The 13,938-nt window shown below is 38.7% G+C and overlaps 1 protein-coding gene across 1 annotated transcript in view; it reads right to left on the bottom strand.

The window, feature by feature from the left end:
* Positions 1–8,000: 8,000 nt before the first annotated feature.
* HAT1 (histone acetyltransferase 1) overlaps positions 8,001–13,938 on the bottom strand; it is a 68,688-nt gene continuing 62,750 nt past the window's right edge. The window contains exons 10-11 of the mRNA XM_023185929.1: positions 10,924–11,040; positions 8,001–8,443 (exon numbers count right to left, since the gene is read on the bottom strand). Of these exons, the coding sequence (XP_023041697.1) occupies positions 8,276–8,443; positions 10,924–11,040 (285 nt within the window). The 3' untranslated portion in view covers positions 8,001–8,275. The remainder of the gene's footprint in view (positions 8,444–10,923; positions 11,041–13,938) is intronic.

The following is a 13,938-nucleotide window of genomic DNA, read 5'->3' as shown; positions in this document are numbered from 1 at the left end:
AGAATCTAAGTGAGTCATACTGCATGGGCCAAATTTCCAGCTCTGCCACTTACTAGCTGTGTGACCTCAGTCAAGATAACCTTCCTAGGCCTCAGTTGAGGATACCAAGTACCTCAAAGGGTTGTTAATGAGAATTGAGATAACTCATGCAAGTGCTTAGCCAACAATAGAAAGTGCTCAGTAAATGTTAGCAATGCTGCTCAAACTTCAGGGAGCTCTTATAATAGTCTGAAGATTCATTTCTTCAACTTCGAGGAATTATCCTCTTCCTTTGGTTATGTTCTGTTTGCTTTTCCTCTCTGAAACGAAAATTATTGGTTATTGAATTTCCCACATTGATCCTCTGTTTTATCTTTTTTTCTCATATTTTCTGTCTCTCTTTTTGATATTCTGGGAAATTCCCTTAACTTTGTATCTCAGTCTTTCTGCTGCTTGAGATAGAGCAATCATTTTTAATTTCTCAGAGCTGTTTCCTACTCACTTTTTCCTTTTTTCATACTGTTCTTTCATGTGATATGTCTTTTCTTATCCAGTTTTTATTTTAAACACTTAAAAAGACACAGCAGTTCAGGCAGAGTGGCTCATGCCTGTAATTCCAGTACTTTGGGAGGCCGAGGCAGGCTGATCGCTTGAGCCCAGGAGTTCGAGACTAGCCTGAGCAACATGGTGAAACCCCGTCTATACCTCCCACATCCCCCAAATATATATATATATATTTATATAATTAGCTGGGCATTGTGGTGTGCGCCTATGGTCCCAGGTATTTGGGAGGCTGAGATGGGAGGATCGTTTGAGCCCAGGAGGTGGAGATTGCAGTGAGCCAAGATTGCACCTCTGCAATCCAGCCTGGGTAACAGACAAGGACCTTGTCGGTCAATCAATCAGTCATACAGGTTGAAAGAACCATACAGAGAACACCTGTATTTAATTCCACCTATATTCGACACTTTTACGAACTTTGTCACATTTGCTTTATATGTATATATACACACACATACACGCCCCACATACACAAACATATTTTTCTGGACCATTTGAATGTAAGCTACAAATGTCATGATGCTTTGCTCCTAAATGCTAAGGCATATGACTCTCAGGAATAAAGACATTGTCCTGCATAATGACAGTACCATTATCACAACTCTGAAAATTAACAAAATTCCTTACCAATTGTGTCCGTAATTTTCCTTCTGTTGGCTGGGCGCTGTGGCTCACGCCTGTAATCCCAGCACTTTGGGAGGCCAAGGCGGGCAGATCACGAGGTCAGGAGATCGAGACCATCCTGGCTAACATGGTGAAACCCCACCTCTACTAAAAATACAAAAAATTAGCCAGGCTTGGTGGCGGACGGCTGTAGTCCCAGCTACTCAGAGGGCTGAGGCAGGAGAATGGCGTGAACCCGGGAGGCGGAGCCTGCAGTGAGCCGAGATCGCACCACTGCACTCCAGCCTGGGCGACAGAGCAAGACTCCGTCTCAAAAAAAAAAAAACATTCCTTCTGTCTCAAATACATGCAAAATCTACCAAAATGTAAAATGTCCATACCTTTTCACTCAGAGTTGCCATCACTATTCATCCTACATACACACTCCCACATACACAAAATGGTGTATACAAAAGGCTATTTGCTGCGGCGTTGCTTGTAGTAGGAGATAGGAAACAACCTAAATGTCCTTTAATACAGTATTGGGTCAAACATTGACATCGAGCTATGGAATATTATACCGTTGTTTAGAATTAAGGTGTTCAGAACTGAAGTAACATGTACTGGTAGAGATATACATTAACTGGAAAAGATACTCAGTACTGCATGTAGTATATCTGTATTTGTGTTTATAATAGAAATGGATGTTTGTAGACTGATAATTCTGGGGGATAAAAGAGAAACTGGTAAAAGTAATTGTAAAGAAGTGAACTGGGTGGCGGTGTGGGAGGGTAGTTTCTCATCAAATACTTTCATAAATTTTAAATTTTTTATTTTTACTTAGAAAGTCCACGACTGCATTGATTTTTTTTTTTTTTACTATGTATGTGTTACGTAATTTTTAAAAATCGTGCTTAAAGTAGATGGATATTCAATCCCAAAGAACAATGATTCTAAACCAAGGATGATTTTGTTCCCCAGAGGACATATCTAGAGACATATTTGGTTGTCACAACTAGTGGTGGGGGTGGCACTACTGGCATCTTAGTGGGTAGAAGCCAGGGATGCTGTTAAACATCCCACAATACATAGGTCAGCCCCACACAAGAAAAAATTATCTGGCCCAAAATGTCAGTAGGACTGAAGCTGAGACACCCAGAAATACAGTGATTTGTAAGGATGCAAAGGTTTGAGAAGAGCTAAGTCAAGACTAAAAGAATGAACAGAAAGGTGCATATGCCTATCATTCAAATCATTGTGCATTTAAGATAAGGCCAGGCACAGTAGCTTACGCCTGTAATCCCAACATTTTGGGAGGCTGAGGTGGGTGGATCGCTTGAGCTCAGGAGTTGGAGACCAGCCTGGGCAACATGGTGAAACCTTGTCTCTACCAATAACAACAAAAATATATAAAAATTAGCCAGGTGTGGTGGCACTTGCCTGTGGTCCCAGTTACTTGGAGGGGCTGAGGATGCAGTGAGCCGAGATCATGCCGTTGCACTCCAGCCTGGGTGACAGAGTGAGACCCTGTCTCTAACAACAACAAAAAAAAGTAATTCAAATTTCTGGCCATGAAAGAGATGGTTGGAGAAGTCCAATATGCTCCTGTTTGCACAGAGTTTATTCAAATTGGGACATTATAAAGTTCCCACAACCTTAGTTTATGGTGATAATTTTAACTGTTGTAAAGGTAGTAAAGTCACTTTAAGAGTGAGGTTAGACTAATGTCCATGACTTCTAGGACTTTCATCTACTGGTATACTTGTATATGTATGCATAGCACATATACAATAGGCATTGCAGCATTGTTTGTAAAGGAAAATATTGGGAACAACATAAATATGTTACTGGTAGAGTAACTTATGATATATCTACACAATGGAATACCATGCTGCCATTAAACAAGATAGCTCAAATAATCCCCAAAATAAAAGTAAAAAAGCAGTTAGAAAACGTGGTAGGTCATCACATATACATATGGTATATAAAAAGTATATATACAAACATGCTCCCTTATGCATGTATCTCTGAAAGATACACAAGATATTGGTAACTGGTTGTTTCTGGAGGAATGCAGTGAGGAAGTTTTCACTGTATGCCCTGTTGCTTTTTATTTCCATGTGCGTACTTCCTATTGAAATATCATATATACGTAAACACAGCTCTGCCCAACTCAGTGAGTAAACTAAATGCACTGTATACTTCCACCACACCTCATAATACAAGAATGAAATATTTATAATAGAAATGTAAAGGCATATAGGAACACAGAAAAGTTGAAGATTAAATGTTGAGAGGAAATGAGTAACTTCAGGCCATACTTCAAGAGGCATTGATAATTTCAGTCATTGCTATCAAACATACTTTGTTTTTTTTTGAGACGGAGTCTCGCTCTGTCACCCAGGCTGGAGTGCGGTGGCCGGATCTCAGCTCACTGCAAGCTCCGCCTCCCAGGTTTATGCCATTCTCCTGCCTCAGCCTCCCAAGTTGGGACTATAGGTGCCTGCCACCTCGCCCGGCTAGTTTTTTGTATTTTTTAGTAGAGACGGGGTTTCACCGGGTTAGCCAGGATGGTCTCGGTCTCCTGACCTCGTGATCCGCCCATCTCGGCCTCCCAAAGTGCTGGGATTACAAGCTTGAGCCACCGTGCCCGGCCGATCAAACATACTCTTAAGGTTTTTTGTGTTTTTTTACTTTTTTCTTATTTTTAGAGATAGAGTCTCACTGTGTTTTAGGGTAGTCTTGAACTCCTGGGCTCAAGCCATCCTCCCGCCTCAGCCTCCCAAGTAGCTGGGACTACAGGCATGTGACACATCAAGTCCAGCTTTTTTGCTTTTCTTTTGTTTTTGGGAGACGGTCTGGCTCTGTCACCCAGGCTGGAGTACAGTGGTGTGAACATAGCTAACTGCAACCTTGAACTCCTAAGCTCAAGCGATCCTCCCACATCAGCCTCCCAAGTAGCCTGGCTTACACCACCACAGGTGGGCACTACCAAGCCTAATTTTAAAATTTTTTGTAGACGGGGGCTTGCTATGTTGCTCAGGCTGGTCTTGAACTATTGGCCTGAAGCAATCTCCCATCTTGGCCTCCTAAAGTGCTGGGATTACAGGCACTAGCCAACGTGCTTGGCCAAACATACTTTTCTTAATACTTGCTCCTCTAAAAGTCCCTCTTAGGAACAGCCTAGTGGGCTGGCATGCTTTACTTGGCTGGCCTACTTGATGGAAAATGAGATGGAGTAGAAGGAGCCTAGTGTATATTCCTGGCTTTGCCACTTACTTGTAGTGTAGCCTCTGGATTTATTGTCCATTTATAAATTGACAGTGTAGATTGCAAAACATTTTTTTTTTTTTTAAAAGAGAATTCATATCAAGGAAAAGATTTTACACACACATACACAATTCAACCTTCCCAGTAAAATAAATGTAAATAAGATATTATATCTATGGAAACAACAAACATCCCACGTCATTTAAATTCTGTTAAAATTGGCATATACATTCACATCAGGTAGTATTTTAACGATTCTGCAAAATATGGCATGTTTATGTAATGAAGCCATAGACATATTCTTATCCTTTAACTCAGTTAACTAAATTTCCCAGGAAATGATTTTACAGATACAAATATATACCTGCACAAAGATATACTACTGTATTCCAAGTATATACACAGAGATATACAAATGCAAAAATAATTTTATTTGGAAGAAATCATGAGTACTTTATCAAATCAGTATTTAATGGTTAAACTGCCTTTTAAATTCTAAGAAAAATAAGAACTAATTTAAGGAATTAAATCTGTTGACCTCTAAGGTGTATGATTCTAATCTTATTATCAAATATGGCCTTGGTAGCTTTGCTGCCAGCTCTTCTCTAGGAGGCAAAGATGGCAGTCGATCAGCTCTGATAGATTTTCAGCCTAGACAAGGCTCTAGTACAACAAACTGGGCCTCCAGCAATTTGGAGACAATTCAGGGACACAGTCCTTTTTCCCTTCCTTCTCACACAAACTATGTCACGTATAAACTATGAATATCCTTGTGTGACTTAGAAAAGTGTTTTATTTTAGACATATACCACATCTACACCCACATCTGAGTATAAAAGTATAAGGGTAAGGAGAAAGGATATGAAAATGACAAGCACAGAACCTAGAACAGGGAAGGAGTGAGCCTAGAGATGATTCTAGTACAACCTCAGTTTTACAGATGAAAAACCTGATGCTCAGAAGGAGATTTATGTAGAGAAAATACAATTTGTAGAGGACAGGGAAAAAGTAAATTAAGAAGCTGGGCACGTTGGCTCAACACCTGTAATCCCAGCGCTTTGGGAGACCAAGGAGGGCAGATAATTTGAGGTTTGAGCAGTTTGAGACCAGCCTGGCTAACATGGTGAAACGCTGTCTCTACTAAAAATACAAAAATTAGCTGGGCGTGGTGGCTCAGGCCTGTAATCCCAGCTATCTAGGAGGCTGAGGCAGGAGAATTACTTGAACCCGGGAGGCGGAGGTTGCAGCGAGCTGCATTCCAGCCTAGGCAGCAGAGACCACATCTCAAAACAAACAAAAGAATAGGAAAATCAGCATCACATTTTCTTTCTGTTTTTTTTATACAAAAAAACTTGAAAGATTATTGGTTTAGATGGTATTGATGCTTTTTTTTTTTTTTTTGAGACAGAGTCTTGCTCTGTCGCCCAGGCTGAAGTGCAGTGGCCGGATCTCAGCTCACTGCAAGCTCCGCCTCCCAGGTTTACACCATTCTTCTGCCTCAGCTTCCCGAGTAGCTGGGACTACAGGCACCCGCCACCTCGCCCGGCTAGTTTTTGTATTTTTTAGTAGAGATGGGGTTTCACCGTGTTAGCCAGGATGGTCTCGATCTTCTGACCTCGTGATCTGCCCGTCTCCGCCTCCCAAAATGCTGGGATTACAGACTTGAGCCACCGCGCCCGGTCTGGTATTGATGCTTTCTTCAGAGCTCATCTTTAAGTATCAATTGTGAACTGTCGATAAAAAAATTAAAAATTAACCAATTTAGATGAAAGACAAATTGCTTTCATTTCAGAAAGGATTTTAACTGAACTAGTTCATTTTATCTGTAGCAAATTATGTACACAGATATAATCTCTCAGAAGTCAACAAGTTTTATCTGTATACAGGCTTCTAAGATGAGACGGTTTGAAACTTTTATAGCTCCCTCATTTTAAGAGAATAGTGGTACTGTTGGTATGCTGCTGGTCACAGCTATTTTGTGTCCAGAGGCTACCAGTTACTTTACTTCTCTGTTTGACAGATTTTACTGATGGAAATTGATCAAAGGACAAGACAATGCCTGTCCAACTTGGGATTTTGCCCCAAGCATCCATCAAATCAGATTTTTAAAAGTAAATTTCAACTTACATCCTGTTTTTGTTATATAATACCTGGTTTACTAGCACACATTATAAATTTTTACTGTGAATGATTCTGTTTCCAGCTATTTATACTCTACTTCATTAAAAACAAAACTATATTAAGCAGTTTGTCATTATTTTTTCTTGCTGTATTTCAATACCTTGGTAACCTTACAGCAAATCCTAAGAGATGGACATTTCATTTTACACAAGACATATTTTAATAATGATGTGTAAATTGGATTTTTATACACTGATTTGTATCTTATATTTTTATTTATAGAATGTTCAAATAATATTTGATGCCAAAATGTTAGCTGTTAGGCTGTATCTAGTTTCATTTCCTTCTCTTAACTGTCTTCCAGAACAGTTAATAGGATTTTATTTAAAACAAAATAAAACCTATACTAATAATATTTCCTATTATGAAAAATCAGTAAGAACTTAAACAAATTTACAAGGAAAAAACCAAACAACCCCATTAAAAAGAGACATGAACAGACACTTTTCAAAGAAGACATACATATAGCCAAGAAGCATATGAATAAAAGCCCAACGCCACTGATCATTAGAGAAATATAAATTAAAACCACAATGAGATACCATCTTACACCAGTCAGAATGGCTGTTATTAAAGTCAAAAAATAACAGATGCCGGCAAGGTAGTGGAAAAAAGGGAACACTATATTATAAACTGTTGGTGGGAGTATAAATTAGTCCAACCACTGTGGAAAGCAGTGTGGCAATTCCTCAAAGAGCTAAAAACAGAACTACCATTTGACCCAGCAATCCCATTACTAGGTATATACTCAGAGGAATATCAATCATTCTACCATAAAGACACATGCATGCAAACATTCACTGCAGCACTATTCACAATAGCAAAGACATGGAATCAACCTAAATGTCCATCAGTGACAGACTGGATAAAGAAAATGTGGTATATACACACCACAGGATACTATGCAGTCATAAAAAAGAACAGGATCATGTATTTTGCCAGGACATGGATGGAGCTGGAAGCCATTATCCTTAGCAAACTAACACAGGCACAGAAAACCAAATACTGTATGTTCTTACTTAACAAGTGGGAGTAAATGATGAGAACACATGGACACAAAGAAGGGAACAACAGACACTGGGGCCTACTTGAAGGTGGAGGTTGGGAGAAGAGCAGAAAAATTTACTATTGGATACTAGGCTTAGTACCTGGGTGTTGAAATAATCTGTACAAGAAACCCCCGGGACACTAGTTTACCTATGTAACAAACCTCCACATGTACCCCTGAACCTGAAAGTTAAAAAAGAAAGAAAAATCATATTGAAAAAATAAAATTACCAGGATAACCTTAAAGAAATGTTTTAAAGGTGTCAGATGTAAAATCTTAGAAGCAAAGTGTGGAAGGAATGGTAAGTATTTAAGAATGAGGTTTATTGTAACTATTTAAGAGTCATATCACACATTAGCATATCACAACTAAGCATTTATTATACTGTTTAAGAAGGGAAGCAATTGCAGTAGTATTTCAGAAGCTATATCTTTTTTTAAATGCAATATATGCTCATAAACTCTAAACAGTATTTTAAAATATACAATCTCTGCAAAAGAAAATATTCAACTAAAGATAGATAACTTTTAGTATAAGCAAAATGTCACAAGATTTTAAAATTAAAGTCATCAGATTTTTCACAGCACATTGTACAGAAAATTTGCAAGCTTCCTGTACGGAACAGTATAATCTTTACTCTTGAGCGAGTCGCTCAATAACACGCCGGTAATCTTCCACTAGTTCCTGAAAACTCTCTTCCAGCTGTTCATGTTGCATGCTTATTTCTATTTGGTTCATCTGGTTTGTCAGTTCTTCTGGTCTGAGACATTTTCTCATCTTAGCAAGATCTCTCTGCTTTTTCTAAGTGACAAACAATTATTTGTTAGATTAAGAAAGCAAATATATTTCCTTATAGTCTTACAATTTTAAGTCTCCAATGTTAAAACTAAGAATAGTATGAATATGCCCAAACTTGTCCCTGTTTTTTTTTTTTTAAAGGAAGCTTAAACATAATGTTAACCATGAATTGCAAACCCTCTAAAAAAGAGTTAACAAGAAGACCTGGTATTTGTGTCCAATGATGGTAAATATAGACATGTAACTAGCAGCCGCTCCAAAACTTTAAAGAACTCTGGGCAATATAAACACTCAAATATTTGTTTAATAAATAAAAGACATTAGCTAAAGAAAGACAACTGAGATTAAGTGCTATTATTCTTCATTTTACTATTCAATCATTAATTAATTACATTTTAAATTCCACCCAGTGAAGTACTTATGGGCCACATGCTAATTTTAACATTAACTGTTAGAAATGTTTCAGAAAGACAAATGGGAAACTGTTATACTTTAAAAATATATTAATGAGAATTTGAGTCTTCATTAAGTTCCAGACATACATTATCATACTAAACCCTCCCTGTTTAACTGATACCGCTATGCTGAGGAGTTTGCAACAGGTAGCTGGTAACAACTTTTATGCAGAACACTGTGTCAAAACAATACTGTGTCAGAGATGTTTAGGATGGGACTGGAGGACTGGGCAACTACTGCAGTAGTTGAAGCCAGAGTTGACGAAAGCCTAGATCAAATCAGCAGCAGCAGAGACGGAGAGGACAGGGCAGATTTAGGGGAGAAAATAGTGGGTGATATGAGGAAGGAAGGATGAAGAATAACTCCAAGATTCCTGGTTGGGTGGCATTATGCAAAAAAAAAAAAATGAAGCTTTCATGTTTTGGATATACTGTTCTAGAACTCCTGGGCCCCAGCAATCCACCCACCTTGGCCTCCCAAAGTGCTGCGATTACAGCCGTAAGACACCGCACCCAGCCCAGTTCTGGCCTTTTAGACAGGTGAACTGGCTGGACAGGTAAAGGTACTTAATAATAATATAAAAAAGAATGATCATTCTTTAAGAGTAGAAAATACTTGTACTTACGAACTACAGAGATTCCCATTATTTGGCATTAGCTGTGTGACTACTACTTGTACTCAATTTCTATCTTTCAATTGTTATATTTTATATAAAATGTCACATTAATATCTAAAATATATAATTCAATAAATTATTTTACTTTAGTAAAATCTTAATACTCTTAAATGTTGCCATCTATTTATACTGTTCTCTGTGCCCAAATTTCATCATTAAGACATTTTCTAGCTAACAAATATTACTTAAAGATCAAAACCTTTGGAAAGTACCATTTCTACCCATTTTCTGATGTTTCTGAATTGGTAACATCAAATAATAAAATGCTACTTTGGATAATTTTTGAGGAGACCATTATAATTTATTACAACCTGCTATATGCAGATGATGGTCTGTAAAATAGAAAAACCATTAAATTGCAATGAAATGACACTATGAGGAACTATTCATACATCTATGTATGAATTCAAGATAAAATGATTTACTCATTTTAGGCAAATAATTACTTTTATATTCAGAATGTGATACAGTTGAACAGAATTACAATGACAAGTTAGGAAATATAGTTGCACTGCAAAGTAAAAAGATGCTATGAAGGAAGGAAAAGTTGGGATTCAGCAAGTAATGTTAGCCAGTGAACCATCAGCATTCAAGACTCTCTCTATAAAGCAGAATCCATGGCAAATAAAATTTAAATTTTCTTTAAATTTACAAAGGAAAACCAAAACTACGTGTACCTGATATTGTTATTTACTTTACTTTCTCAAATTGTAATGCAGATTCAACTTGCTCATTTATGTTACCAGCTGTTGTGATGTATAACCCTATAGGTATAGTATATACAAATGTTGCAACAACATTTCATCATTGAGCAACTGTACTCAATAATTATCTGTTGAATAAGTTAAATATTCTGCCAATCAGCTCACTACTCAGCTGCAACTAGATGACAAATTTTCTTCTTTTTTGAGATGGAGTTTTGCTCGTCACCCAAGCTGGAATATAACGGCAAAATCTTGGCTCACTGCAACATCTGCCTCCCAGGTTCAAGCAATTCTCCTGCCTCAGCCTCCCGAGTAGCTGGGATTACAGGCACCTGCCACCATGCCTGGCTAATTCTTGTATTTTTAGTAGAGACGGGGTTTCACCACATTGGCCAGGCTGGTCTTGAACTCCTCACCTCAGGTGATCCACCTGCCTTGGCCTCCCAAAGTGCTGGGATCACAGGTGTGGGCCACCACGCCTGGCCATGAGTGAGAATTTTTATAAATAACTGGAAGAATATTTCTACTTTTGTAAAAGTTAATTTTACAAAATGACTTGGACTCTCTCATACATTGGCATTTGGTAGCTTTTCTTCTGTTTTAAACAGTGAAAAGAATACAGTGTTTAAGATTCTTGAAAGTCCTACCTTATATGGGCTAATTAGTCTTCTTTTAATATCCAGTCTATAGCTTCTGTATTGTTCGGCATCACTCATGTCAGTTACCAGTAGTCGAAGAATTTCATAAACCCTTCTAGCATGTTGCTTGAATGAAACAAAAGAAAATGTGAACATTTTCAAAGTAAAAATAATGACACAGGATATATTTTCAAAGTAAAAAAATATACACATACACAGGATACATTTTCAAAGTAAAAAAAAAAGAACACACGATATATTTAATATCTGCCATGAGCAAGGAATTGTGCTAGATACCAGAGGAAAGGCAATAAAAGTAGTTGCCCTCAAGCAGTCTAGTGGGTAATACAAATGATTATGGTATGGATAATTTAATGTGGCACGTTCATAGTTCACTGCAGCCTCAACCTCCTAGACTCAAGCCATCCTCCCACCTCAGCCTCCTGAGCAGCTGGGACCATAGGCATATGCCACCACACCCGGCTATTTTTTTTTTTTTTGTAGAAACGGGATCTCACTTTGTTGCCCAGGCTGGTCTTCGACTCCCAGCTTCAAGCAATCCTCCTGCCTCAGCCTCCCAAAGTATTAGAATTACTGGCGTGAGCTACTGCCCCAGCCTTGGTGACAGATTTTAAATAGGAGAGTAAGCAACATGCACAAATTTTGAGTTTTAAGTAAGTCACTCTTTCAGCTACATAGAAATGGTAGCAAAAAGAAGTGCAGAGAGACCAATCAAGAAGCTGAGTTATTACATCAGATAAAAAACCATGAGGGCATGAACTGGAACAGCACAAGTAAGAAGACCAAGGGGACAAGAACTCTAAAAACATATGAGAGGAAAAACTGACTTAGAGAAGGATGCAAAAATGGAAGTTTTCACAGCATAGGAGAGATTTAGGAGGCAGCAGAAAATAGAAAATCTGAAGAAAATTCTAGTCTAAGGGCAAGAATTTAAGCAATGTCAGTATATAGGTAAGAGTTAAAACCACGAAGTTGGTTAAGGTCACCTGGAGAAAGCATATACAGTGATAAAAGCAGAAAGGTCAGAAACCTGGTAGTACAGTGACAGTTAAAAAGCAGATAGGGCTGGACATGGTGGCTCATGCCTATAGTCCCAGCACTTTGGGAGGCCACGGTGGGCAGATCGCTTGAGCCTAGCAGTTTGAGAACAGCCTGTAGGAACCCTGTCTCTACAAAAATTAGCCAGGTGTGGTGGCGTACCCCTGTAGTCCCAGCTACTCGGGAGGCTCAGATGGGAGAGTCATTTGAGCCCAGGAGGTTAAGGCTGCAGTGAGCCGTGATTACACCACTGTACTCCACCTCAGGTGACAGAGCAAGAGACCCTGTCTCAAAAAAAAAAGGAAAAGGAAAAAAAAAAGACAAATAGTATCAACGAAATATCAGAAGAATCAGGAAGTTTTCGGTAGCACTGAAGCCAAAGGAGAACCACAGTTTTTCTGTTGGTGTTGTTTCACTTGTATATTTATTTGGGCAGGGAGTTAGGGTATGGGAAGGTTGGGAAGATAATATTTTCTGACTTCCTGAAAGGGAACCTGAGTTGAGCCTGGAAAAATGAGTACTATCTGGCCAGGCAAATAGGAAAAGGGAATATTTCAGGTAAAGAGAATAGAATATGTAAAGGAATACAGAAGGAAGAAGGATGTGGCAGAGTTGGGAAATGGCTAGAAGATCAGTAAAGCCAGAGTATGTGGCAAAGTAGTAACAGGCTTGAAGCTAGCAAGGTAGGCAGGGTCCAGATTATCATGGACTCTGTGCCCTAGGTAGGGAGTTTGAGTTCCTTTTTAAAGAAAGCACCATTAAATATATATATATATATATATATATATATATATATATATATATATTCATACACCCTTTCTTTTAAAAGTTGAGCTATTAAACAATTTTTTTTTTTTAAAGACGGAGTCTGTGTCTGTTGCCCAGGCTAGAGTGCAGTGCCATGATCTCGGCTCACTGCAACCTCCGCCTCCCGGATTCAAGTGATTCTTCTGCCTCAGTCTCCTGAATAGCTGGAATTACAGGCATGCACCACCACGAACTAATTTTTGTATTTTTAGTAGAGACAGGGTTTCACCATATTGGACAGGCTGGTCTCAAACTCCTGACCTCGTGATCCATCCGCCTTGGCCTCAAAGTGCGGGGGTCACAGGCATGAGCCACCCTGCCTGGCCTAAACAAATTTTTTTGTTGTTGTTTTTTGAGATGGAGTCTCACTCAGTCGCCCAGGCTGGAGTGCAGTGGCACCATCTCGGCTCACTGCAACCTCCACCTCCTGGGTTCAAGCAATTCTCCTGCCTCAGCCTCCCGAGTAACTGGGACTACAGGTGCATGCCACCATGATCGGCTTTTTTGTATTTTTAGTAGAGACGGGGTTTCACTGTGTTGGCCAGGATGGTCTCGATGTCCTGACCTCATGATCTGTCCACCTTGGCCTCCCAAAGTGCTGGGATTACAGGCGTGAGCCACCGCACCCAGCCCATCCCACATATTTTCATAATCTGAATCCTACTCATTCTTCAAGGTTTATATCAAATGCCATCCTTTCTATGAAATAACCACTGATTTCCTTGCTTACATAAATGTAATAAACTCCCTTCTCTGAACTTTCATATTATTTTTTCTGTACCTATCTTAAGACATTTACCACTTTAAAATTTAAATAAATATATAAAAGTATATAAAATGAAATACATGTTTTACTTCAACCCTTCTTCCCATCAATAATGTCTCCAGGGGTACAACTACTTGAGAGAGCAAAAATAAGATCCTATTATCCATCTTTCCTCTGCTTGTTATGCTTAATATAGCAATAACACCTATTATCTTCCCATTTTATTAATGAGGAAATTGAGGCAAAAGGAGGTAAAATAAATTGCCATAAATCACAGAGCAAGTGTTGGAGCTAGATTTGAACTCAGGCAATTTGGCTTCAAAGCTGTACTGTTAACCATTGCTGGTTCCCACACATGTATTCTTAATGTCCTTATAATATTTTAGTTAAGG

This window comes from Piliocolobus tephrosceles, chromosome 11 (genome assembly GCF_002776525.5).
Source record: "Piliocolobus tephrosceles isolate RC106 chromosome 11, ASM277652v3, whole genome shotgun sequence".
Taxonomy (NCBI): domain Eukaryota; kingdom Metazoa; phylum Chordata; class Mammalia; order Primates; family Cercopithecidae; genus Piliocolobus; species Piliocolobus tephrosceles.
The sequence above is the reverse complement of the archived record's forward strand: the minus strand, read 5'-3'. Positions and strand labels throughout refer to the sequence as shown.